Here is a 26733-nt window from a genome sequence, read left to right on the forward strand (position 1 = left end):
TTTTAGAAGAATAAAACTTCCAATGAATAATTGTCTTGAGACTAATGTTATTTGTACCGTATTGATGATCACCTCTCTAATAGAGGTGGGCTCCATCAGTGTATGTGGGACCCACCTATATAAGAGAGGTGGTCAGCAAGTAAATGTGGTCCAAATAGCAACACCCAAAGAAAATATACATGTTATGAGGACCATTATTACTCTTAGCACAATCATGATAATTATAAATTTTTTGAAAAAGAAGAACATGGTAGAAATTCCATAAGAACACCAATTCAAGGATTATATAATAATAATGCAAATAAGTTGGAAGTTGAGATTCCAACTGTACACCTTTTCTCCTATCAACGACCAACAGGTCAAGGCTCCTCAAACTCAACTAACTCCTACCAATTTCTTCTCTGCATCTCACGCAAGCACACTGGCACAAACAAATTTAGCACAAACTTACAATTTTAAAGCCAGATTATTACTTAATACAATGCCTAACTATAATTACTTTAATTACAAGAGGAGCTTCAATTTGTTGTTTTTGTTTTTTCAACTGTCACATTTGGCTTGCTGTTTAATCCCAGCAAAATCCCTTACAGTAAACCCAACCTTTTCAAACTTCCCTCTCTCATTGCTCTCTCTGAATTTCAAATAGTCCAAGCAAACAAATGGATTGTAAATCCTCACATTCTCTTCCCCCAACACATCATCTGGTGCAAATATCACCTTCTCATCTTCAAAACACCAAAAGTAGGCCAGAGAAAAGCGGTTCACCGGCTGCTTTAGAATGACTCTATGTTCTGATGACCTTAACTTCTCATTGCTCCAGGCTTGAAACATATCCCCTATGTTCACCACCAAGGTCCCCTCACACGGGCTTATGTCCATCCACTTACCCTCCTTTGATCTCACTTGAAGCCCTCCGATTTCATCTTGGTACACAATTGTTACACAGCTCATGTCTGTGTGCATTCCAAGTCCTTCAACCTCATCTTCATGATCTTCCAAGCTTTCTGGAGCTGAGTAGTTATTTATTCTTAAGTAACCATGACAATTTTGGAATTCAGATTCATAAAATTTCTTTACCAAACCATCCCCCAAGCTCATCAGCGCGATCTTCACGATTTTCTTCGATAATTCTGTCATCTTGCTCCCATATTCTTGTAATATCTCACTATTAGAAAGAAACAGATGATCAGAAATAGCAAATTAATTATAACCTCAAAGTAAATTTATTTTGATAGGGGAAATCGAACAGAGGGCCTCGAGAGTAAGGGTGAATATTCTTAATCGCTTGAGCTACAAGGCCCTTTCCAAACATCAAGAAAATTAATATGAAGATAAAAGACATAAGATAACAGAAGCATATATATATTTATGAGGATGACAGTATGTATATATACAATTATCTATATATATAGTACCTGAATTCAGAGTTGTGTTGGTCAAAGAGAACATTGGCAGAAGTTTGAGCAGACTCAAAGAACTTTGGGCCAGAAACTCTGAGGCTTTCAAAGAACGGAGAGGCTATGAAATGAGGAGTATAAGTTTTTGCAGAAGAGAAAGGACCAAGTTTGAGTTTAGTATCAGAAGGGAGGCTGAAGAGGCCATTTGAAAGTGAATATAGTTTTCTGAAAAGATCTTTGGAGATCCCATGATTGGTGATGTGCAAGAAGCCCCATGTTTTGAAGGCTTCAGCTAGAGAGGATAAAGAAGAAGGGTGCAATATTGGCTGAGAAATGTCTAGCATGGGAAGTTTAACAGAAGTTTGAGGTATTTCTGACATTGCCTCTAGAGTCTAGCTAGAGCCTAGAATGTAGGTAAAAAGGTTCACTTTGTCCACATGGGTTGGCCTATTAAATAGATAGCTGGTTAAGTTTAATTAATTAAATGGGGTTTGGCCTCTGCACACTGCAGATAAAAAGGTGTACAATGTTAAGACATTGATTGTATAATAGCATAGGAAAATGGGAATTTAGTTGTTTTATCACCTAATTAAAACCATTTTTAATTAAAGCAATGTATCAAACTTTTTTTTAACACAAGCGATAGTCTAAACTATAAAAGGGAGGAAAGTTTCTTATACACTCACTACTAAGGTGTCATGGGGATTCGAACATGAGACCACTGGTATGCAAAACAAGGCCCTTTTTCATTGGGTTAGATTCTGTTGGGAACAATGTATCAGACTTTAGTTATAAATCATGAGCAAAAAATCAACCATATAACATGTTTGACTATAAAGACTTGCAATTAAAGTATGAATTCTTGTTTTTATGTGAAGCAATCATAAATAAGTCAATTGAAGGAAGCTGATTAAATAATTTAATTTGCAGTTACTTGGAGCCAAGACAGGCTGTAGGTAGGTATCCAGGTCATGCATATGGACTTTCTTAAATTCTGTTATAGCATGTTATGCATGGCTTCTGGGGTTTTTCTTAAAAATCCTTTATATATATATATATATATATATATATTTTTTTTTTTTTCCTGGAAAACGTTTTTGACCAGCAAGCATATGCAGAAGTGTAGAAGTAGAACATCATGTGAAACCTCCTCTGGGTTTTAGAAGAGTTAACGAATGGAAATCATTATCATGTGAAACATTTATGTTCATAAAGTATTATGGCATGTTTGCCACTATAGCTTTCCACAGAGGAAAAGCCGCAAAAAGGCATGCCACATATATATTGTCCCTTGGTTCCCTTCCAGTGATTTGTGCAAGCGAAAGTAACCCCATCATGGCTAGTAATTAGTGATCAGTTTAAAAATTAATTTGGAGTAAGCGACTTGTAGCTTAAGTGGTTAAAAGTCGTCACTTTTACACCTAAGATTTTTTGGCCCATGTACATAAGGATTTGGCTCCAATTATCAGCCTTCTACCTGGGTTTGGAGCTGCAAAGCGCGGAAGATGTTGGGTTTCATCGAGTTCGAGTTTAGCCGGTATGGCACTATAGATTTAGCCGATATGATGCTATGACTCTCTTCGGGTTGCCTAGGAGGATATGGAGTTGTGGTCCTACTTCTTAGTTTATTTTCGTTTAATAATTTTCAAAAACTCTTCAGGAGTTTATTGTGCTTTGTTTTCTCTTTAGGATATTTTATCCCTTTTAGTTTTTGGCTTTCGATATGGATCTACGATCACATGGCCAATCTGTATTGTAAGTTTGATTAGATTTACTTCTTGTTGTTGAATTGGGGTTTTAGTTATCTTTTGAGTTGTGCGTGATTCTCTCCATATCAATCCAACCAAAAACAAAAAACAAAAAACAAAGAGGCCACAATATTTACCAGGTGCCGTTATTCTCTCCATATCAATGCATTGCCAAGTAAATCTCAATATCATTGCCAATCTCTCAATATCTTTTGTTTTACTTCTCATTGCCAATATCTTTTGCACCAATAAAAGCAAGGATAAACTAGAATGATTACCAGCTAACATTGCCAATATCTTTTGGATCAGTTTTCTTTCCATGAAACCATGATGAGCTTTAGACAATATACAATAAACAATCTGCACAAAGTAAGACACTTTTAGGTACTAGATAGATAGTGCGTTTTGTCTTTTCTTTTTCTTTTTTTTCCAATTTGGAAACTACACCATCATCACATTTCATTGTCAAAGAAGTGTTCAATGTATAGACCTGGTTTTAACACACACCTTTAACTTACACCAAATATGCAAATCCCACCAGGAGGCCACAATGTTTTTGATTTTTTTTGCTCATAATTAAAATGAAGAAGTGTTCATAGCAATTCTTTTTCTTTTTTAAGGAAAAAAGAAATTTTTGATTGGGCCCTGTTGGGCTCACGCCTGTAATGAGCTCAAGTCGAGCAAAGCCCATAAAACTTGATAGGGCCTCACACCCCTACTTGCAACTTTACATGTCTATGTAAAAACGACATGCCGTTTTTTTTTTTTTTTGTGTGTTGAAGACCTGACATAAACGTCTATAACTCATTAAAACAAAACAATCTCTAATTACACCTTAAAACGCCCATTTAATTAGTGAATTTGTCTGTCGTTATATTCTTTTTTGCCAATTCCATATTCACTTCTATTTTCAATATGAATTGCCTTAACTCCTAAAATTCATTAGACTAGCCTCTCATGCGAGTGGAGAGACATTTTATTAATCACACGCGCTATGCCCAATTTAAAAATAAAATAAAATTTTGAGACAGGCATTTCGCAAAATACAATTACGAAAAATAATAATTTATAGAATCGCGTGTATCATGCGTGATTAATAAAAAAAATTCATTGTGCGCTAGAGGATAGTAACTCATTAAAATAAAACACCCTCTAATATAATACACCTTAAAACGCCCAGTTAATGAGTGAGTTACCCGTCGTTATATTTTAGCCTATATATATTTGACCCTTCCCATCAAATGAGTGCATGCCCACATGCAAACATACATGACAGGAGGAACCCTTGAAGTACTTCTTGTAGATGCTGAAGGCATTAGGCACACAAATCTTCTTGGTAAGCCTACTCCTAGTAAAATTGGTTGCACACAAATCTTACCTACAACTGTGAGTATGTAATACAACCCCTTGAGTCTATTCTCGCCACGTGACTAGGTCACGTAGTGAGGTATGTAGACGCAACTCAAGGAGATATAGTCCGGTAACACATACGGTATATCTCAATTATTATTTAAAAAGATCCTAAAAATTGCACTCAATTACTGTTATAGGTAGAGCATCCTACCACGTGATCATAGAGTGTGGCACTCGAGAATATAGAAGCAAAGAATCATCAAGTATGTTTACTTGGTTCTTTCTCTGATCTCAACTCCCAGTTTATTCAGACATGCTATTGCTATGCATATCATTCTTATGTTATCCTAGTACTAGCTAAATGGGTTGTGTGATGCAGGTGAAGATGACAAAATTAGCTGGAATGAAAAATTCACGTTTCAATTTCCATTGTCAGATTGGAAAAACTTAACTCATCTCAAATTCAGAATTATGGACACCGAGTTGTTCACAGATGCTGGATTTGTTGGTGAAACCATGTACTTAATTTATGCCTTCTTCTCTCTCTCTCTCTCTCTCTCTCTCTCTCTCTCTTTTATTTTTTTGGTGTAGTTTTTTAAAATTTATTTACATCTTATTCATGTAGATCTCATATATTCTGCAAATTATTAATTTTTTTTTTCCTAATAATTAGCCTTTGAAAGAATGTACTCTGGTTCTGTTATGCAGAGTTCATCTTGGTGGAATAATTACTGAGGGGAAGGACAGAGGATTCATTGAATTAAAACCAGCTCCGTACAATGTGGTGCTTGAAGATGACACCTATAAAGGAGAGATAAAGATTGGGTTTCGATTTATCACAAATGTAAGTGTGTTTATAGGGTCATGTCCTCTTACTAAAATACCTAGCATATTATGTTGTCCGTGAATTGATAGAATCTCATATTCATTCTGGATTTTACAATCAACAATTTTGATTCACAATTTAACAACATAACATGTTAAACTGTCTAAAAATATAACATTTCCCACGCTTAATATCGCACTTCTTCCCCTCTTAAACATATTGTCAGAGTGTGAGTTCAAGAGTTTAATGTGTGTATATTTCCTATTAATATATCATTTGTCAAAAAATAAATAAAAATACAGTGCTAAATATATGGCATGATGATTGTGCTATGCAGAAAGAAGCGCATGTGATAGAGACAAGGGAATTCTTGGCAGAGGACAAAACTAAACCAAGAGGATCAATCCGTAGGAGCATTGCCAACCTATGGAGAATTTTATGGTGGAGATTCTTGTTTTGTCATAAAACGGATTCTAAAAATAAGCACAAGCATAAGTAGAGGACCATAAGGTCTTAATCATGGCTATATTACGATCTAGAAGGTGCACTATATATTTTTATTTTTATTTTTGAAGGTCAACTTGGAACATTTTAATTGCACCTTAATTTTCTTTTTTTGGGTGCAGGGTTGTATGTTGGTGTTACATTCTATAATGGCACATTTTAATTTCATTAGATTTATGTCTTATTCGTTTATTTGTTTCTTAATATAAGCGACAGTATAAATTACAGAAGAGGAGGTTTCTCACACACACAACCAAGATGTCATATGGGTTCAAATTTGAAACATCTGTTTTATAAATTAAGAAAACCATTTTCTACCGAGTTTAGATCTCATTGGCTACTCGTTTGTTCTTTACAAAATAGTACAAGATAATGGTTTTATAGCATATCGTGAGGTTCATGCATTGATAATTAAGGGGGGAAAAAACGTTTGACCTTGAATATAATTATAGAAAATTATCAATAATTATTCGATGTCAACCTTATCACCCATCTAAGCACGAACCATGATGACCAAGTTATAAGAAGCTAAGTGACAAATGGGAGGCACGTCTTTCAGAAGCTATCAGAAGCTGAATTTTGCTTTAAATATTTTCAAGTCTTTTTATTATTATTTAATTTTCACCAATAATACAGAATTAGGAAGAGATTTAATTTTTCTCATGGGATTAATATATAAGTTTTACACATGCTTTCCAATCTAACCTCCGACCAGACTAACTAATATTTCATATTAAATTCACAAACATGCAACTGAGATCCCCACGTTCTACTCAATTTTTTTTTTTTTTTTTTGGGTCCAACGAGATAGTAGCAACGGAATTTTCATCTTCCTCTCAAAATTAGCCTGCCAACTCGAGGGAATGAATGATAATTATGTTAATTCGATTAACAGGTGTGAAGACTAAATCAATTTGTATTTCATAGGGCGCGAAGCACCGAACATGTCACTTAAGAATAAGAATACGCAAAAATAATAATCAAACGGCTTAAAACAAGGCCGATGGAGGCAATCTGGGCACGACAGATGCCTTTAAGGTTGGTGGAGGTAATCGAGGCTTGATAGAGATTTAACGGAGTTAACTTAGGTGATGGAGATAACTGAGGGCAATTTATCTTTCTTTTTTTTGTAGTTACAATTTATAATTTAATATCCAAAGCCGTTGCCCAATTATTTTTATCTTAAACTATATATAAAAGAATCATATAATACACCCTGCAGAACCATTACCATATATACATGTTCAAGTCCAACTAAGATGCAGCCTACATGTCTGGTATAATTTTTCAAGCACCAAACCATTTTTTTCTCTTAGTCAAAGAATTTAGCCATTTTTGCTTCTGGGTTTGTTTGTGCTGTTTAATTTCGTAACTCTAGCAAGGGATGATCAGACGGCTGAAAATGTTCATTTTCCATGATCATGATGATGTGAGTACTTAATTTCTGGGAAAACTTTTCTTTTAGAAAGAAGAAAAGTGTTTGGCGATCAAAGGCAAAGGCATTTGCTTAGGAGGGAACTGTTTCAAACGGTCTTCTTCAGCCACCTTCAATAGTTCAAATTCAAAAATCTATGTTCTTTAAAGGTAACATAAAGACTGTTCAATATACCGTTGCTTTTTCAATTAACCGTTTCCCTTTAAAATTTCAAATTTCTGTTGGTTTGCCTTTCACCCCAAGAAATATTTTCCAATCTTACTTTTTTGCTTTAAATTTTAGCTACATATTCAGTCAATTATTTTAGCTTGCTGATGAAAACAACCTATCATAAACCTCTTTTGCTTTTTGTTTCAAAGAAGAATAAGATTAATGCTTTTTTCTTCCTTTTTTGTTCATTTGTCTTCTAAATCTAAGATTCTAGATGGTAGAATATAAACCAATTCCCGGGTCTTTTTTTTGGATTTGAGTTCTAACATTAACCCAAGTCCCAAATGGTAACACTTAAATGGTTGAGTATGTGCAGGGTTTTGAGGAATTAGAATTTAGAACACAAGTTTTGAAGGCTCCAATGGACAATTTATCAAATTCTGATGAAAACTATGATCTGGGATATCTTCCTTCACCTTCTTCTGTGGATCAGAATGATCACTCACTGGCAGAAACTTCAACAAGTGGTGATTCTTTTATGTACCGCCGGACGAATTCAGAGACCTCAGCTTTGTCTGAGTCTGTAGATGATAGCAGTTACTCTGGTGAAGCATCCCCTTGGTTCTGCCCAAATGTGAAAACCAGATTTCATAACCAGGTTGCTCTTACCAGACTAGGAATGAAGCAGCACAATAAGAATGCCACAGATGATAAGCTTGAAGATCATGAAGCAGTAGATGCAGGTGGGTTTCAATAGTTTTGTTTCTCAACAATCTTCTTGCCTCATCAAGAAACAATTTAAAAGCAGTGAATTGGCCAAATAACTTTGATATGAATGTTGGCAGAGCTTGAGATGATGAAAGAACGATTTGCAAAACTCTTGTTGGGTGAGGACATGTCAGGAAGTGGGAAAGGGGTGTGCACCGCGGTTACAATCTCAAATTCGATAACCAACCTCTATGGTAATTATATTTTTCTGAAATTTTTATGATTAATTAGAGGTCAATATGTTGTTTTTCATTTCAATCTCAATGAGTCATTTTGTTGGGATTTTCTTCTGCAGCCACTGTGTTTGGGCAAAATTTGAGGTTAGAGCCCTTGAACCCTGAGAAGAAAGCAATGTGGAAGAGGGAAATGAATTGCCTGTTATCAGTTTGTGATTACATAGTAGAACTCATCCCCATATCCCAAAATTTGCAAGATGGGACAGAAATGGAGGTGACTGTCAAAAATCCATGACAAAAAGTTCAATTAGTTTCTGCTACCGGGGTCTGTTTTTGACATTTTGTATGTTGTTCCTTCAGTTGATGACAAGCAGACCGAGATCTGATCTCTATATCAACCTTCCAGCTTTGCAAAAGCTAGATGCAATGCTTATTGTAAGACCAGTTTAATGTGCCAAGTTTCTTTTCTTGAAACAAAGCAATTCTGTTTCAATCAAGGCCTAAATAAGTTAATGAATTTGTTTGTCTTTTCTTTTGGCAGGAAGGACTTGATAGTTTCCAAGATACAGAATTCTGGTATGCAGAAAAAGGGAGCATGTCATCAAACTCAAACCATTCAGGTTCAGGATCGTTCCGAAGGGTTATTGTTCAGCGGAACGAGGAGAAATGGTGGTTGCCGATTCCATGTGTTCCTCCAGGTGGCCTCTCTGAGAAGTCAAGGAAGCATTTGAAACACAAACGTGACTCTTCTAATCAAATCCACAAAGCAGCCATGGCAATCAATAGCAGCATTCTTGCTGAGATGGAAATTCCAGACTCATACATGTCAACTCTTCCCAAGGTAGTCTTCAACCAACCAACATGAATTTTGTTATGCTTCTTAAATCCTTAGCCCTCTTATCCAAGGCTGACCCTGAAATTTTCGGGGGTTGAAACGAACAATAGACCTTTTTCCTTGGAGTTGAGACTCAACTTTAGGCTAAAAATTGTGTCCTGGGCTAAAATTAATGCAGAAAAGTACTTTTATCTAACTTGGTTTGGTTTGTTTCATTTAAAAAAAAAAAAATTAGTTTTAGTAGTTTTATCTTTTTGGTTTGGTGTGGTTATAGAAGTTTTTTCATCTAACTTGGTGTTTTTACAAAACAATTGGGTGTGCAGAGTGGGAAATCGTGTCTTGGGGATTCCATTTACCGCTACATGTGCACCGCAGACAAGTTCTCCCCAGAACATCTTCTCGACTGCCTCAATCTAGCAACTGAACATGAAGCACTTGAGCTTGCAGACAGGGTTGAAGCTTCAATGTACACATGGAGACGTAAAGCATGCATGAGCAATTCAAAATCTTCATGGGTCATGGTGAAGGATCTAATGTCGGAAACAGACAGGAGTGACAAAAACCATATTTTGGCAGAGAGAGCCGAGTGTTTGTTGTTCTGCTTGAAGCAGAGATATCCTGAGCTCTCTCAGACATCCTTGGATACATGCAAGATCCAATACAATAGGGTAAGCACATTTCGTGGTCGTGACTGGAATTTGAAGAAATGAAACACTACCACATCAGTTGGAAATTAAATTTAATGGCTCTAGCATATTATAGAGTAACTAATCGAAACCTCAAAGAAAAAAAACATTTCGTCTAAATTTGATCAAACAAAGTGTCAGAGTTGATCTGAAGAAAGCGTTTTTTATGGTTGTTTTTGGCAGGATGTGGGGCAAGCAGTGCTGGAGAGTTACTCACGGGTGTTGGAAAGTTTGGCATTCAACATTGTTGCTTGGATTGAAGATGTAATTTGTGTTGAAAGATCTGTGAGAAACCAAGGCAAATAATTAGAGACTGCAACTAAGTTCAAGCTTTCTTCTCCAGCATTTTCGTTCAACAATTTTGAGACATTTTTACTTTGGCTGCTTGTTTACTTGTATGAAGCTAATTTGTTAGTTGTACATTTAGCTCCTAGTAAAACAAATGAGAAAATTTTAAGTGTTTCAGAATTTATATTCAGATCTTAAATTAAATCCTCAAATTAATGAAGCTTGAATGAAAACACAAAAAACAAGCCCATCCCAAGTTCCCCCAGCCCCGTCAGAATGTGGGGTAACAATCCCCAATATTTGCAAAATGACCCTTTGCTTACATTTCTTCACTATAGAATTCTACTACATTTCATCCTTGGTAGCTTTTCTAATTCGGATTTGTGTTAAGGACTTCTAAGATTAGATATGTTGATGGGTTAAATATTTTTTTTTTAACATATACCATACATACGACCCAATTACTGAGATTAGAAGTCCTTAACTAATCTTTAATGACGACTTTCCCTTTATCCTTAGTTTATCTTTCTCAAACAAAATAGTTAGTTCCATGAGTTTCCACTGTTGCAAATAGTGAACTTGGATGTTAAGACTAGAAAGTTTTAACCCTTGTCTAGATAGTCTTTATAATTAAATCAAATGAGCAATGGTATGATCAATGCGTTTATTATCATGGGAATTCAGGAGAATTCAGAGACTCTTAACGATAGGATAATTCCAGTTACATTAAAATCTCAAATGTAGTGGTTGCAATGCGACCCCTTGGTTTGTTTTTCCTCGAAGTAAATACTCTTTTAGGTGCAAATTTGCCACAGAAATAATTGCATTGAGATGCACCAAATATTAACGGTAACCGAAGGGATCCGCAAGCATTGGATCATTGGGATCCGCAAGTCAAAGACGCTAAGCAAAACATGACACCCATTCCTCCCATGCCGAAATGGAATGGACGACAAGATTTCGACAAGCGAAGTGCACACGCATATTTTGTTCACAAGATCAGCAGAAGCATCGCACAAGAACATTCTATACTCGCGACCATAACAAATTCAAATGCAAAAGTAGTGTTCCTCCGAAAGCAGTAGAGATCATATCAAAAAAGGCATATACAAAACCACCAGAGTATCATTGCAACCCTGAACTTCCATTGAAAGCCATTGGGAAATCACCAATTACAAATATCGACTCCCCACAGGCCATACGCTTTCCTTGAAGACCAGTTTCCTTGGAATGCATGAGCATCCATCCAATAATACTAATAACAATGAAATTGATGCATATCCACTACCAACTGAAAATTGACTCCATATTGTGCACTTCGATTTTTTGACAGATAAAAACTGAAGTGGATTTGGAGAATCGTACCACATGATCTCCCGAGCAAAGTCACAAGTCACTTTGTTTTTCAATCAGACCAGATTAGACATGGACCAAAGATCCCATAAACCTTCAGCCGTTCCTAAAGCCAATTTGTTCAGTAAGTAAATGAGCAAAAAACTACAGCAGTGATGTGTAGTGTTTTTCTGCCCATCTTTTCTAACATTGTGGTGCTCTCCATTCCTTTACCAGCGACTAAATTTAACCAATCAGAGCCAACGTTATATGCTTTCATTTACAAACGGACCACTTTTCACACAACAGAATAAATGGAAATGTGTCTATAATTATCAATAAAAGTGCTCATAATTTTTTTTTAATACAAGTGCAATGTATGAAATAAGATGTACACATTTAAATACATATGCAAATATGAATGCATGTGTGAGTTTGTGCGTGCGTGCATGCGTGTGTGTGTGTGTGTGTGTGTGTGTGAGAGAGAGAGAGAGAGTAGAAAATATAAATTGATTATAAAGAAACAGCTACATATCATTCTGGAGATATCTTACTCAGATCAATTGGTAAAGTGAACAAAATATCTCTATATACAACAGACCTCCGAACAGCATGCAGAGGTGCACAGTTGGATGAGGGGAGATCAAAGGGTCAGTAGTCAATAGGGCACAAGCACCGGCTGTAAGGATTGCGTGAGAACATCTTCACATTTCTTCCAAAAAGACCCCACGCACCCCCCCAAAAAAATTCCCTCTCACCAGCTTCTCCGTCATCAAAGAAAAGGACCCGCACAACAACGGTGATCCTGATACCAATTATGCACAATGAACGTAAACATGAAGTTACCTGCTGAGGGGGTTCTCACTCCAGACGGAATTAACAACAAAGTTAACTTTAAAACTCAGCTGTCATCATCCACCGCACCAATGTATGTGAGATCCTTTCGTCTCACCCTAACCGCCCCTTTAAGCCAGCTAGATGCTCGAAGATTTCCATGGTCTGCACTGCCTATCAAAGCACTGTTACTTGAAGATGGGCCTGATCCTGCACCATCTTCCAGCAGCGTCCATGGATCAATATCCATATCATAATCCTGTGACGGCAATGATTTAGACTTCCCTGGTATGTTAGCTACAGTTCGTGCCAGAGGAACCTGATTTCTCTGAGGTGGGTTTGAGATTCCAGAATAAAACCCAGGAGTCGATATGCTGGTTTGAAGAACAGCCAAAGCAGTATTCGGAACAGGTGGTGGTTGGCAAGAGACAAAGCACCGAATAGAAGGGACAACTACAGGCATTGCAGTTTGAATACGCCAGCGAATCCTTTCCGGCAGTTGCATACGATCCAAGTCATTCTGCATACACAAGACAAGTAGAAAACCATTTACCTCTTTACTGAAATTTTTAACCAAATTTAGCAAATGAAGGCTCCATTAAAAACCTCAACTAATATTGAATCAGGCACAATTAAAGGACAAAAGGTGCCCAGCAATAAGTGTATTTGAGCTTAATTAATTCTGTTGGCAATCCCAACACACCCTATATTCATGCTAAATGGCATGGAATGTACCATATAATGTAATATAATATACATCAGTTGACACTATTTTAAAGTGAGGAGAGGACTTCCAAACAGTAAATTTCTTATTGAAACTGATGGTAGCAATTTGGAACTAGGACTATAGGTCCATGGCTTTTTTTCCTTTGCTGGATTGCAGGGTATGTTATAGAATAGTTACAAGGAATTTGTTACAAAGCTTATAACAAAGCACCACCACTACTTCCAAAAAAAAAAAAAAGCAGCACTTTAGGACTTTGCTTTCCCTCCTTTCTTTTCTTTCCTTTTTTTTTTTTTTTTTAAGGACAGGGTAGGGATGAAGGATATGAAGGTTACAAAGACCGAACCTGTAAATGGTCTGCCATTTCACGATCAAATGCAGCAAAATCTTTTCCACTCTCATTTGTTGACTTAGTAGGCCTCAACCAACTTGGCTGGCAACTGCTTAACAGCCCATGCAGAACCAACAGTAACTGATCAAAGAGACTTTCACTTGACAAGTCTGCAAAAGCAGCAGAGGCAGCCTCTGTTGAAGACTCTGCCTCCCTCTTGGAAAAAGAACTCTGCAAGAGATTGACACATAGCTCCGCATCCTCGTTCACAACTCGGTTTCCTAGAAGACGTAGTACTACAGAGGCTAGCCCATGCCTCATGTTTCGCCCTGATGGCTCCCTGACAATTCCAATATGTTCAAATTAGTCAATTGCCGATCTGCCGAAACGTTTTAACATGACAGAATAACCTTGCTATGAACATCTTCAACATTTTTTTATCATGTGCAACACATATCACTAACATACAACATACAGATGTTGAAAAGGTAACAGAAATCCAAGCCAGTATTTCTGAAGCATATCTTAGTATCTTACAAAAGGAATGTATTTAGGCTAAAATAACCAAGAGTGGCAACAAGTGGAGTGCCTGAAAATATACAAAAAAAATTTGCTGTGATATAAAATTATAAATGGCAGAGGAAAGAAAATTCCATGCTACTCATTTTTCATTATATAGACAACAGGTTGATATTCCTTTTAGTTTTGTATCTTATTTTACAATAAGTTGGATTCCAGGAGGTTACAGTACAAATCAATAAACTTTAGAAGAAAAAAAATTCATGTGATGATCATGTGTCCAAGTTTCATCCGTTTGAAGAATAGAGTATTGACTGAAATCACACACCGAAAAAAAAAAAGAGGACATTGCATCACAAGTGAACTCCAAGTTAACTTACATAGATCCGGATAGAGATTCAAGGATCTCTTTCCTAGAACATGAAAAGGAAGTCTTCAAATTAAATAGTTCAGATCAAAATAATCCCAACAGAAATGTCACCCTTTTTTTACCACCAGATGCACCCACATATATGTCGGTGCATCAATATAATCAAAATTCCCATCTGTTTACATCTTTACACAACAACCAAAGACAAAATGCATCAAAAAAGAATGCTAAGTACACAGTTCAACTAGGGTAGTTAGACAGAGATTGAGACTGGTAGAAATAAATTAAATTAACTGATTGATGCATTACACCTTAACTGGCTCTCAACTCTCAAATCACAAATATATATATGTAATCAAATAAAAAGGTGTATGTAAAAATAATGTTGAAACGAATCAGCAGTGATGGAAATACAGGCAACTAGTAATCCAAGAAAAACAAGCATATTCTCATGCTAACAAAATAAGTACAATATTTCAACCAAAAAAACCTGTACCTGTCTGCACAAATGATAGGAAGCAATCTTAAGAGTAACTGCAATCGCAGTGACATAGAAGCTCGCAAAGCTGCAGGGGATGGTGGAGCAGAATCTGCTGCTACTGCTGCACGTCTAGCTAACCCAGGACTCCCACCCCTTATACCTTTGCGATTATTTCCTTTGCTTGTGGGACCTTCAACGCCAGAAGGAGCTGGCCCTGCTTGCTTATTTGTCCCACGAGTAACTGCACTAATTTGTACCTCAATATTACTCAACTGCTTGATCAAATCATTCGCAAAGGTATTGCGTGAGTCATCAGAGCTTTGATCTATACAAGGAAGAAGTAATTCAATGAGAGCCCTCTCTGTCACACGCTGCTGGGTGACATTGTAGCTTTCAATATCATATGTTGGAGCGAGCCCTTTCCCGTACTTTTTTGAATCTATTCCCTCTTCAACCATCTCACCCTCTTCAAGGGAGGTGACTTCAAACTTCTTCTTATCTCCCTTGTTTGTCACAGGATCAAAACCATAACTACACCATCCCCAAGGCTTCCAAAACTGGGTCTTAGTTGAGAGACCTTTAGTCTCAGCAATATTGAGAAGACGTTGTCTAATGGTTTTTCGTCCAAAAAGAACATCTGACCCACCCAAGAACCACTTCACCTGCAACAACATAGAATCTGCTAGTGACCTCCCGAAAAGATGAACCACATCTGAGAAAAGAGGTGCAGCATCAGGTCTAACCAATAATCTCGTAAGGATGATTTCAATGAAATATTTCTCATTCTCAGAGGCAGCAGCCTTTTCAGGACTAGGGGAGGATGAACGAATGGCATCCACTAAGGACATATCCTGAGTCTCAAGCTTTTCAATGAGTGCTTGTTCGTTCAAGAGGAGCCTGAGCTCTACCCACTGCCAATGAAATTTTGCAGGTTGCAGGGTATCTAAGATATGTACAAGCTTATCTACAAGCTTTGTTTCACGTTCTGCATATTGAACCTTCGATTCGCCATGTCCAGAAACCTGATTTCCTTCACACTGCATAAATAAAGACTGTGGCATCTTACAATCCATGATAGCATTTAGAAACAGCCTTGCACGCAACGGAACAAAAGCCGTGGATTTTAAAAGCATGTCTGAACCATTCAACTCTAGTATGGCTGCAAATTCAGCATCACTGCCATCTGCAGCTACGAGATCATAGAAACCCTGACTATCTCTCAAACACACATCACGAAAAGGCGAGTGCTTTACAGCATCACCTATAGCTGTTGTTAAAGATTGATATAATTGATTAAAATCCTCCCGGGCTGCAATGCTAGTGTTAAGAAGGAATGGCCGCCATACAACAAAAGCAAATATTGAATAGGCCGGTGGAAAGACCAAACCAAGGGGGAGCATACGCTGCATCCTCGAAAGAGCTATCACAGTGGGTTCACCCAAGAGTTCCACAACCAATCCATCAGAAACAGTTCTGCAGTTTCCGACAAGCAGTCTAAACCAATGCACATAAACTTCAAGCGAGATATCCCCCTTAAATGCCCCAGAAGACCGAGCATTACCATTAGAGTTGGATCTACTACTCCTTACAAACTGAATTATATCCAACCTTTCCTTTAACTTGAATACAGTCACCAATCTCTCCAGGCTAGTAACCCCTTGAGCAACTGCCCCAATAATTAGCGCAGAAACTGCAGCTGCAACTTTTGTTGTTCTCCCAAGACCAATTTTTGTAGAACTGTTCAAAATATCATTAGAAGCATTAGTGTTGGAATCATGGGATTCAGGAGATGACTGATATTGATTTCGAGATGCCTTTCCAGGAGAAAAAACCCCAGCAAGAGCAGAACAAGCTTCTGTCGCAAGGGCTACCTCAAATACACGGGTTTGGCGCTCTCCAAGAGCTTCCTTAAGGAGGCATAGGCAACTTATATGGATGCGCAAAATACGCCTTGCACAGTTCAGGGAATCAGTGGCAGCTGGAAAACTTGAATAGCTACCCCCTGCTCTAAAATCAGAAACTTTTGCTATAATTGGTCCTACATTGCCCACAATAGCAGAAACAGCAGAAGACACCAAAGAGGGGTCCCCTTCTTGAGCAGCACCACCAGTCTGCCGAATGCAGTCCATCAGTTCTGTAATTACGTTTTGAGCTATCTGATATCCATCATCCCATTTTTCAACAGGAGGGCCTTTATGAGCACCAGCAGCAAAGAGTTTTCTCTCTTTGCCATAAAAATAATGCAAGGCATCCTCGACATTCACATTTCGTTGCACTATTTCTCTCATGTTTAAACCCGCCCTGGACAACCGGACACCACTAATCTTTTGACGGAAAAAATCATCAAGATCTTCAACCCCTGCTGGAACACCAAGTGGAAACCCCAACTCTCCATCCACTGATTGTCCAGACTCGAGTTCAGAAAGAAGTCTCTTATCACATTTTGCCTTGAAATTCTTCTCCCATTCAATGACACTAGCCACATTACTATATCGCTTCGACAAATACCGACTGTATGCTAAGGCAGGCGACCCTGAAAGCCTTCCATTAGATGCCACTACTGCTGAAGCACGGTGCATTATAGCTGACAAGACTTCTGGAATAAGATCTGTAGCAATAACTATGTTCTCATACCTGAACCAAATCCATTGTTAGGAAATGCAACAGGATCTAAAAAAATCCTCAAGGAAAGTACCAATATGAAGAGAAAAGCAATTAAGTAGTCATGGACAATTAAAAAAGTGGAGGGAAGAGATCCTATATGAAAGTAACAGCAATTTCTTTATGAGAATCAAGCATGACTAATTAGTATATGCTGGTTATCAATTGTGTGCAACAATACAACTGTGAACTAAATTGGACAAGAAAAGTCGATGCAATGAATTTATGTAAGTTTATTAAAGAAGGAAACAGACTACTCCCAAAAGATGAAGGAGAGTTTTCTGTTCGGGGAAACTATCTCATACAGGATAAATAAGACTCTGTTTCCAAACTAGAGTTAAGCAAATTGCAAGGTGGCATACTAAGAACAGTTTCCCAATTTTAGTTGAAGAGAACAAAGCAAATTTGTTCTGACTGCCTTATACTTGCGAAACAAATAATTGTAAAAAAAAAACAAAAAGTTAACAAAGGGGATAGACTAATCTTAATATGTTGAATGTGGTTTGTGCAATGTGCTCTCAAGACTGTAACTCACCTATAATCAACGTCTCCCTACTTCCAAGAGAATCAAAAAGTGAACCTCATAAATGATAAAAGTATTTGTTAAAGGAGAGAACAAAAAATTCATTAGTCCCTGTACATTTCATTCTTCTCCTAATTATATTCTCAAAGAAGGGATAGATAAGTAAAATTGTAATTAGAGAAGCAGCAGAACTGTCAACAAATTTTTGAACATATTTATAGAGATAGAAAGTGCACCTTCGAAGGGATGATATAAGAAATGCCTCCCCCACTTCACACACTTGGCTTTCAACATTTTTCGGCAACAGCAGAATGTTTCTCCCACTATGGAATGTAGAACTGGGGCTACTAACCTTTGGCAGCAACCAAAGCAGAAACTTGACTGCTAAAACTAAATCATTTGAAACATCCATCAAATACAGTGCAGCAGAAAGTTCATCTTCACCGAGCTTCCACCGTATGGAGCTCCTATCATCAACAGAAGTGAAAGTCCTACCAAATTGGCCAACCTTAGCAATAGTCTTTTCAGTCTCTTCAACAAGCTGCCTAATAACAGTCATCAACCAAACCGTAATAGTCCTCTTCTCCATAAATCGTAGCCGCTTTAAAGCTTTTCCAATTGAAACAATATCTCCACCATGGCTCACTTTGGTTGGATCTGTAGACTTCGGAGTTTCTCCCTCCAGTCCAGTTCTATGATGAGGACAGCTTACTTTATTATTGCAGACATGACTTGTAGATGCCCCCTGGCTACCCTCAATCCTAGCAGCTGCTAGTTGAGCAAGACTTTGAGTTTTACGAACTATTTTCTGCCGAATCCTAGAGACCTGTTTGGTTGACTTAACTGGTGGATCAACCTTCATTGGCTCCAAGGATTTAACTCTCTTCCTCATCCACCAGGTATCTTCATCGTCAGAAGGAATTGGAGAATTTCCTTGGATGTATGAGCTCCTTTCATCACTCACCTTTTGCCTCTTTGCCCTTTTGCATTCTTCACAACCAGGGGTGCCTTCTCCCAGATCCATCTTATTATAAATTGACCCAAAGGGCCTCTTCACACTCCCTTGGGATTCATCAAGTCCTGTTTCTGTTGATGGGAATGAACTATTTGGGAGTTGCAACAGAACTGAGATTGCTTCCTTTAGTTCTTCAAGATCAGCATCAGATTTGCCACCTTTAACAGACAATATGTTGGATGATGACTGAACCGCCTTCCACTGATCAACAGAAACTGGCAAAGGACCATCCTTTCCAGGGATAGGAAAATGCTTTTGCTTCAGAGCAGACACAATCATATTCGCATTTTTATTTTGATCAGAGAGAAGCCCACGAAGTATTAGGCGGCGCTCAGTTGAGTATAAGTTCATAGCCTCTGAAAGTTGAGGCTCTTCAGCAATCCCTGCTTCTTTCAAAGCATCACGCATCAAGAGCCCAGGCAACAGCTTCAAGATTTGATAATGCCTCTTCCGTCTGTCTACTTCAACCACTGGTCCATCCTTATCCATAATTCCACTAACTATCAGCTGCCTAACATAGGCATGGGGGTGAAAAATACCAGATCGTATGAGTTCAATTACAAGTAGTTGAAGGCGCTTGAAACCTTCTCCTTTTCCTGCTTCATGTTGATCAATCCAACACACTATAATATCATGTAAAGGACCTGGGCTCTCGAATATATTTGACGATTTTATACTTCTTTGATCACCATTTTTTAATCTATTCTTAGTTTCATAGGAATTTCCCATGGATATTCTGACAGGAAAATTATTATGCTGGGTGGAACCTTTTGCAACACTACCGACTCCAAGGAAGCTGTCATTCTTACGTTGAGGTGAACATTGTAAATCTCTTATCTTGAGTTTCAAAAGCTGAATTACAACATGTACCTGAGAAAAATCCTTTCGGCCAGTAAACTTCAGCTCACAAGGTGGGGCAGTTCGAAAATCCCTGAAATCACATGTTGCCCATTCACAAAGGAAAAACACAGAGCAAACAAATGACAAGTTCGCAGTCCCAATCCACTTCAACGATGTTCTCAAGCATGGACTAACTCCTGTGATCCAACTTTCATTTGCGACTCCATCACAAGGATCTTCAAACAGAAATCTATAAGCCCCTCGAACATCTCCCTGAACAAGAGATCTATCTAGGGCCTGTACAGCTTTAGCAATACTATGGAATGGATAACTAGGGCTTGCAGCCTTTGCAAGATTGTCAGCACGTTTCTGAATGGATGAAACAACATGATCAAAGGCCAAGGACTGATATTGGGCATCAAAACCTTTACTTCTGAACACAGAAGCAACTTCTGCCGAACCATTTCCAATCTTTCTCACATCCTCGGACATCTTTGGTAATCCATCATTTACTATATAAGAGACTACACAAGATGGTAATGGAAAGCAGTCCAAAGCCACAAATGTATCAGGTACAGCAAGTATTAAATAACGAAGCATCTCAACCACGGTAGACACTGTATATGCCCTACGAGAGTTATCCACAACATCTGACCCTCCTTGAGAAGGTTCGCGAATGAAACGAACAGCTACCCCAACAAGATTGCGCACATATGTTTGAGATAAAACAACAGTTTCCAGAACACCATATACAATAGGCAAGAGCAACTGCATAATCTCAAGCAATTCTTTCTCCTGCAAGAGCACAAATATTAGTTTAGAAGCATATTAAGATAATTTCAACATTGGTAAATAGTCTTTAAACAATAAACATATAAAAAAACTAATACCTGCAGTTGACTAAGAACCCACTCAATAATAAGAGTAGGAAGAAGCAGCCCCTCGGCATGATGCCATTGCAAGAGCCGCACCACATACCACCACTTGAAATGTAGGGAAGGCTCCTCACCGTCAGGGACTGCTGATGCTGGATCACTCCTTTGTGGAACTGACCCAGCATAAAGCGTTTGTGGCGAACGATCTCTGTTGTGTGAAGTGGAATGAGAATTATTTCTCGAGAATAACTCATCGAGAAGGTACTGCAGGTAATCGATAACATCTTTTGTCCAGAGCTCTGTGCGGGACAACTGAGCTTTATCAGGTGCCCCAGAAGAAATAATGGCAGAACCTGGCCTGGCCTGCAAAAAATGCAGCAATAACATGCTACTGGAAACTTCCAACATGAAAAGTATTGACAAACAGGTTAAGATCAGAACTCAGTTCTGTTATGAATGTGCGAGCATATATACCTGATTAAGATAAGTTACTTTAATAAACCAAGTTGCTCTCAGCAATGGAACATTATTCCTTGTAAGAACTTCAAATAGGGGTCTTTTCCTATACCCGTGAGGAACATGATCAGCCAACGAACGCAAGCGCTTGTGTTGTTGTGATAGACCCTGGAACAGAATGGGAAAAAAAGTACATAATCAACATATAAAGAAAGAAATGGCAGCAGAACTTCTTATCAGTTATTCCTAAACCTCTAGGTATGCCCAACCCAGTATTTCACAGGTAGACCCTCCACTAGCACGATGACTTCCTGACTTCCTTTCATTTATATTTTCTTCATATTTTGAGATATACCTCTCCATCATTATCAAATTCTCACTCACCAACTTGATGTACCTTTTTGTTTGAAAACTTTGGACAAGTTCATCTTTTGAGAGTGATTTTCCTCTTAAACACTCAATATTTGGCAATGTGGATAAAATTCCAAACAACAACTAATTACAGAATACCCGAATAGCTCAAGATTACTCAAAATTATGCCATTTTGCAGAAAGCCATGGAATATATAATAATAACTGTGGTCCTCATTTTTGTGAGAATAAATGTGGCCCTCACTTTGCTGCCCTCAGCATGATGTTAAGATGTTTGGGATGAACCAAAGTCACCATACCACAAAGTTTCCTATTTACACAAGTTAACAGAGCAACTGAAGGGGCAATAGCACCTAGCTGTTTCTATGTTTCAGTCTCAAGCATAAATGGACAATTAGAGAGGACAGCATGGCTACTGCTTTGCTCTTTTTATACAAAAATTAGGTTCCCATTATTAGAAACAACTGCTTAATTGAGAACACAAAAGGCACACCTCAATCCATTTTTTTCGTAAGTCTTCACTGCAGTGCCGCTGTTCAGGAAAAACGCCTGGCTTGGACAATAGTGTATCAGCAAGAGGGGCACCGTACACTTGACCAGCCTGCGATGGGAAAAATTATACATATAATACACCATAATGCAACACCAATCATATAACATCCACAAAAACTGAAAAGTTTTATGCAGAAGAAATTTCCACAAACATCAAAAAATAGTTGAGAAAGGATAAATTACCTTCCTCTTTTGAGCACGAGATTCATTGATGGCCCTAAAACGTTTTTTTATGGCCTGAAAGGTAAGAAAAAACTTGAAATTCATATAATCTACTTAATGCTTTTCAATGGAAAGTACTAAAAGCCAAAGAAAGAGGTAGGAAGAACTCTTACATTTAAACCAAAATGGAGATCTACCTAATAACTATACAAATTAAGTGATTTACCTCTTTGCATTTGAAGACGATAGGCTTGCTAAACACTTGAGCCTGACTCAGCGATATCTCTCTAGATTCCTGGAAAATTCACCAAGTCATCATAAAAACCCACTTGTGATGGACCCGCAAAAATTTGAATCTCAAAAGACCTTAACAAGATATATGATAATCCAAATCAAGATCAGGCCATAAAAAAAAACAGATCGCCTTGATAAAATATGCTTTGATATGGATTGGAAAAGAAAAGAAAAGAAAAGAAACAAGACTCTTCAGAACAGTGCAGAGGGACGTGCACAAATGGTTATTAGGAGTAAATTTCTATTCCAGTGTTTTTGGATGAAGAAATAACTACATGGGTGTTTCAGATTGATAGTCTTTCTTAACGAGCCTATTAAAATATTTCTGTAGATTACTTGATTATAAAATAGTACCTCAATTCCTTCAACAGTCTCTCTGTATCCAAACTGCACATATTCTCTGGTAAGAGTCTCCTCTGGGCAATTTGGAGTTTGGGGGTGAAAGTCAGGTGGCCCAAGTCTGAGATTATACAAATTAAAAAAGATTTTTCAAAAAACAAAAAAAAAAAAAATTTGAACTAAGAACCATAGTCAGCAGAAATAGATTTATGATGCAAAAAAATATAACAAAAACATAACATATTAAAAAATAACACATTAGTTAATATATCCAGCAGTAAAACCTTACAGCAACTTATGCGCCTGTTTTCTTTTGTTCGGTATGATAATGAAATAAAACAAAGGAAACCCAGACTATAATGGCATATGAATGTCTCTTCTCTACAGATATTTAGAGCCTCTCTTCTTTAGAGATATTTTAAGCAAAAGGACAATAATCAGTTGCAAAAATTACCGGCCATTCAAAGGGTCTTTTTCGCACTTCAACTTGTAAGGGTTTAACTGCGATGCGCGCCTACACAATTAACAACAATTCGTCACATTTTATGACACAGGAAACACTCAATTTATAAATAGAATAGTCAAAACATTGAATAACTCCCCACGAAACACTTTCATAATACAACCATTATAGAGTCAATATAATCTTGGAAATATTGGAAGTTACAAAATTGTGAGCCAAAATAGTCTCTAAGTGATGACACAATAAAGATAATTTAAGTTATAATTACAATATGACAAGAAAAGGAAATGGAGATGATATTGCCACTCCAAAATGGTAATCCTACACTCCTCCATAATAATAAAAAATTATAATCAGAGAGGAAGGAGTGCAGGATGACTATTTTAAATAATAACAATTCCCAGCGGAAAAAGCAAATTTTTTTCTCCACAAAAGAAAGGTAATACAACATACTTGTGGAACCCAGTTACCTCGAAGCTAGAGATAAGTTAGCAGGCAATGCAGCTGAATCAGCTCGCACAGAATCCCTCCCTGATGTCCCACCTATGGCGTTGTTATTAACTGCACTAGTGCAGCCGGTGGCATGATACCTTTGCATTTCTCCCAACTATCATCGGCATACTGCCCCCAGCATTGAACTGCTACAAGAAGCTGTCAAGCTAAACAACTTAGTTAAAATATCGTTGCCCTGTGAAGTCTGACAAAAGCCATCACCAGAAGAAGTAACAGTCAAATTAAGTTGAAAGCAGTTTGAGATAAGAATATATGCAACACACAAGGATTCAGAAGCCAGACCTCATGAATATAACACACACGTCAAGAGCTACATAATGCAAATTGATAGCAGGAAAAACATTTAGCTAGTAACCAGGATATAGTTTTTGTAACCCTAAAATGCATTGCATGGAATGCATAACATATGAATTTCAATACACAATGCTAGAATATACAAGCGAAAACTTGCTTTTTGGGGAACAAGACAGGATAGATGGAGTATGAAGCAAAAGGATTTCAGCTCTCACAAACAACCAATACGGAGCATCCAGTAAGTGTGATTCAAGTAAAGCAACGTCTTTGTTTTTTTATTTATTATTACAATCTATTGTAAACCTATCCAACAGTTTATGTTGAAATTTTGACTTCTAAAGTTTCTGGGGCTAAACCAATCCGGGTACAAAGTGATACTTTGCTCCTTCCAATAAACGTTACCAAAAAGTTTGGAGTAGTAGCATAAAGAAAAAAGTAACACCTATTCCAGAATACAGAATCCAAGTCTGGATTTATTCTACTGAAGCTACTAACATATATAATTTTACAGACGCATGTTCAAGCAAATCGTGTCTAAGAATTGCCTGAAAGTTTGATTCTCTATTGTTCAAAACAATATTAAATTTACTCGGGGAGGATTCAAAACTAAAATAAAACACATAAATAGCTAGCAGTTTCCAAATTTGATATCATAAACAAAACGTTAAGCTCTTAGGACAACTAATAAAATTTGTGTCCTGATAATTCGCAACACCCAATTTTTTCCAGTTCATATCTTTTAGATATATATATGCCCTAATTTTCATACGACGTAGAAAAAGCAACAGAACTTAACCAAATCAATTTGATCTGCAATACGTTATCTAAAACGCAAAAGAATTCCAAATATTTAAACTCCAAAGCTAAACCACTCAGGTAGCTCCAATCAGTTCAATGCCTATAATAAAAAAAGGGCCAAACTTTCAAACAAAAATAAAATTAGCGATAGCAAACCTGAGCACTAACACAACCAAATCTGCTATTTAACCTACAAAATTCACAGCGCCCTAAAATCCAGCTATATTCCCAACGGCACTAAATAAAATTCGCACACCAAATCATCGAATCTTACATTAAAAGCACCATAAATTGAAGCAGGAAATTTTGCTAGGGTTTTGAAAGAAAAAAATATACCAATTTTCAGACAGAGAGCTATTGCGAAGCTTTGAATTGGGTTTTCAGCGGCAAGTGAGGCTAGGGTTTTTTTTATGGCAATGGTGTAAAAAAGGCGAAGACTTTCGGACAAAACTGTAAACAATAATAAATACAACGATTTGAGATTGCCCAAGCGTGGCTTTGAAAGGTTTGGGATTTCGAACAGATAGAGATGGGTTTTAGAGAAACAAATGGGGAGAATTGAGAAGGCGAAGAAGAACTGAAGAAGGCTCTCTCTCGGGCTTTTGGACTTTGACTCTTAATCTTCGCTGATGACGACGATGATGCCCCTGTTGCTTCCTCTGTTAGAATAAAGGGAAAGGGTGGGCGATCTGGGACTAGTAAATTATTATAAAATTATTTTCTGTATTTTCCTATTTTCTTTCCGATTTAGCCCTTCTTTCTTCTTCTTTGATTTTGCTAGGAAGCTGAAAAATGGCAACTTTTGTGGGGGTAGATTGGGGATAAAACTGGGATACCCTAATTAAGCAGGATCAGATTTCATAGTGTTGATATGAAGTGTGTCTTTTGTGCTTTTAATAGGGAAATTGGTCATCTCACTCCTGGGTAAAATTGGTAGGGGAAATTATGGGTGGCATATGCAAATTCAAACCCATTAATGTTTTAGGATTTGATTCCTCATAATTTAATGTCATTTTTCCATGGTAATTTTACTTCTTTTTTTTAAGGATTGGTTGATCGGGACCGGCAAGTGAGTTATTTGATTTGTTTAGTGAGTTGTTAAACACTTATGAACCGCTTCAAACTTAAAAAAGAAACGACAATTTCAAGCAATATTTGGTATATTTTATTACTTTTAACATTCTCATCAGGTGTTATGCATCTTAAATTTTCTATTTATAGGGTTCCACCAACTTCTTTTTTCAGGGTAAAGGATAGAAAGTATATACTATATCTTGGACTTAGTTATTCCCAAGGACAGTATCTTGAAGGTTTGAGCCATCAGCTAGGACACTATGCAACTCTGAGGCGGTGATGTAGCTGTCCATGCCCTCCTCAGTAACTATGGCCCATTTTTGGATATCTATGCATTTGTTTAAAGGCATTCCATTATCTCTAGCATACTTCCACTAATAGGACTAAAACCTTTAAGACTTCCTTCTCCTTTCTAGAATGACAACTTACCCTTAAAGTGCAATGCAAAGTTCTGCATGCATGCATGTACACACATATTGGGGATGTTGGATTTGAATATTGCACAGTATTTAACACATATAGTTTTTTTACAAGTGTATGCAATTAAGTTATCTTTTCTAATAACTAATCACGTAATTGAAACTAACATGTGAAAAGAATGAATGCGAATAATAATTGATGGAAACAAAAAATACACGTGTAGTATACAGTGATGGAGCCAGGTGTCCCCAAACCTATATATAGCTCGATGTACTCTTTTAAGATATTTGTAGTTATGGGCAATTTTGAAACAACAAAATAAAAA

At 37.4% G+C, this 26733-nt stretch overlaps 4 protein-coding genes across 7 annotated transcripts; 2 read left to right on the plus strand and 2 right to left on the minus strand.

Moving 5' to 3' along the window:
* Positions 1–499: 499 nt before the first annotated feature.
* Positions 500–1782, minus strand: LOC117619471 (gibberellin 20-oxidase-like protein). The gene is made up of 2 exons (XM_034349439.1): positions 1416–1782; positions 500–1165 (listed from the first exon to the last, which is right to left on the minus strand). Exons 1-2 carry the CDS (start codon positions 1775–1777, stop codon positions 541–543), a joined length of 987 nt encoding a protein of 328 aa, XP_034205330.1. The 5' UTR covers positions 1778–1782; the 3' UTR covers positions 500–540.
* A 2632-nt stretch (positions 1783–4414) lies between these two features.
* On the plus strand, positions 4415–5991 carry LOC117618295. Its single transcript, XM_034347887.1, has 6 exons — positions 4415–4481; positions 4696–4761; positions 4878–5016; positions 5207–5342; positions 5662–5731; positions 5951–5991. The coding sequence occupies exons 1-6, from the start codon at positions 4415–4417 to the stop codon at positions 5989–5991; spliced, it is 519 nt and encodes a 172-aa protein (XP_034203778.1).
* A 1605-nt stretch (positions 5992–7596) lies between these two features.
* Positions 7597–10350, plus strand: LOC117618859 (rop guanine nucleotide exchange factor 3). Its single transcript, XM_034348603.1, has 7 exons — positions 7597–8156; positions 8259–8375; positions 8477–8631; positions 8718–8792; positions 8899–9198; positions 9516–9860; positions 10062–10350. Exons 1-7 carry the CDS (start codon positions 7772–7774, stop codon positions 10182–10184), a joined length of 1500 nt encoding a protein of 499 aa, XP_034204494.1. The 5' UTR covers positions 7597–7771; the 3' UTR covers positions 10185–10350.
* A 1639-nt stretch (positions 10351–11989) lies between these two features.
* LOC117617275 (mediator of RNA polymerase II transcription subunit 12) lies at positions 11990–25683 on the minus strand. 4 transcript variants are annotated; one of them, XM_034346590.1, is made up of 13 exons: positions 25251–25683; positions 23780–23960; positions 23301–23360; positions 22862–22967; positions 22440–22508; positions 22235–22288; positions 21993–22100; positions 21146–21295; positions 20687–21034; positions 18178–20591; positions 14773–17391; positions 13403–13727; positions 11990–12852 (listed from the first exon to the last, which is right to left on the minus strand). In XM_034346590.1, exons 2-13 carry the CDS (start codon positions 23905–23907, stop codon positions 12400–12402), a joined length of 6834 nt encoding a protein of 2277 aa, XP_034202481.1. In that variant the 5' UTR covers positions 23908–23960; positions 25251–25683; the 3' UTR covers positions 11990–12399. The 4 variants fall into 4 exon arrangements, with proteins under 4 accessions (XP_034202481.1, XP_034202483.1, XP_034202482.1 ...); XM_034346592.1 differs by having other exon boundaries at positions 23780–24006; positions 25251–25624; XM_034346591.1 differs by having other exon boundaries at positions 23780–23968; positions 25251–25591.
* Between the last annotated feature and the right edge of the window lie 1050 nt (positions 25684–26733).

This window comes from Prunus dulcis, chromosome 2 (assembly GCF_902201215.1).
Source record: "Prunus dulcis chromosome 2, ALMONDv2, whole genome shotgun sequence".
Classification (NCBI taxonomy): domain Eukaryota; kingdom Viridiplantae; phylum Streptophyta; class Magnoliopsida; order Rosales; family Rosaceae; genus Prunus; species Prunus dulcis.

What these genes read in the sequence shown, in the direction of transcription:
- LOC117617275 (XM_034346590.1), bottom strand. Translation starts at nt 23,907, where the DNA reads ATGCAAAGGTATCATGCCACCGGCTGCACTAGTGCAGTTAATAACAAC. An exon ending in TACGAAAAAAATGGATTGAG is followed by an intron (nt 21,296 to 21,992) that starts GTGTGCCTTTTG and finishes ATTCTGTTCCAG; the next exon opens with GGTCTATCACAACAACACAA. An exon ending in CCTATCATTTGTGCAGACAG is followed by an intron (nt 13,728 to 14,772) that starts GTACAGGTTTTT and finishes TGGAATTGTCAG; the next exon opens with GGAGCCATCAGGGCGAAACA.
- LOC117618859 (XM_034348603.1), top strand. Translation starts at nt 7,772, where the DNA reads ATGGTTGAGTATGTGCAGGGTTTTGAGGAATTAGAATTTAGAACACAA. An exon ending in AGCTAGATGCAATGCTTATT is followed by an intron (nt 8,793 to 8,898) that starts GTAAGACCAGTT and finishes TTCTTTTGGCAG; the next exon opens with GAAGGACTTGATAGTTTCCA. An exon ending in ACATGTCAACTCTTCCCAAG is followed by an intron (nt 9,199 to 9,515) that starts GTAGTCTTCAAC and finishes TTGGGTGTGCAG; the next exon opens with AGTGGGAAATCGTGTCTTGG.
- LOC117618295 (XM_034347887.1), top strand. Translation starts at nt 4,415, where the DNA reads ATGACAGGAGGAACCCTTGAAGTACTTCTTGTAGATGCTGAAGGCATT. An exon ending in GGATTTGTTGGTGAAACCAT is followed by an intron (nt 5,017 to 5,206) that starts GTACTTAATTTA and finishes TCTGTTATGCAG; the next exon opens with AGTTCATCTTGGTGGAATAA. An exon ending in TAAACCAAGAGGATCAATCC is followed by an intron (nt 5,732 to 5,950) that starts GTAGGAGCATTG and finishes TTTTGGGTGCAG; the next exon opens with GGTTGTATGTTGGTGTTACA.
- LOC117619471 (XM_034349439.1), bottom strand. Translation starts at nt 1,777, where the DNA reads ATGTCAGAAATACCTCAAACTTCTGTTAAACTTCCCATGCTAGACATT. An exon ending in CAACACAACTCTGAATTCAG is followed by an intron (nt 1,166 to 1,415) that starts GTACTATATATA and finishes TCTTTCTAATAG; the next exon opens with TGAGATATTACAAGAATATG.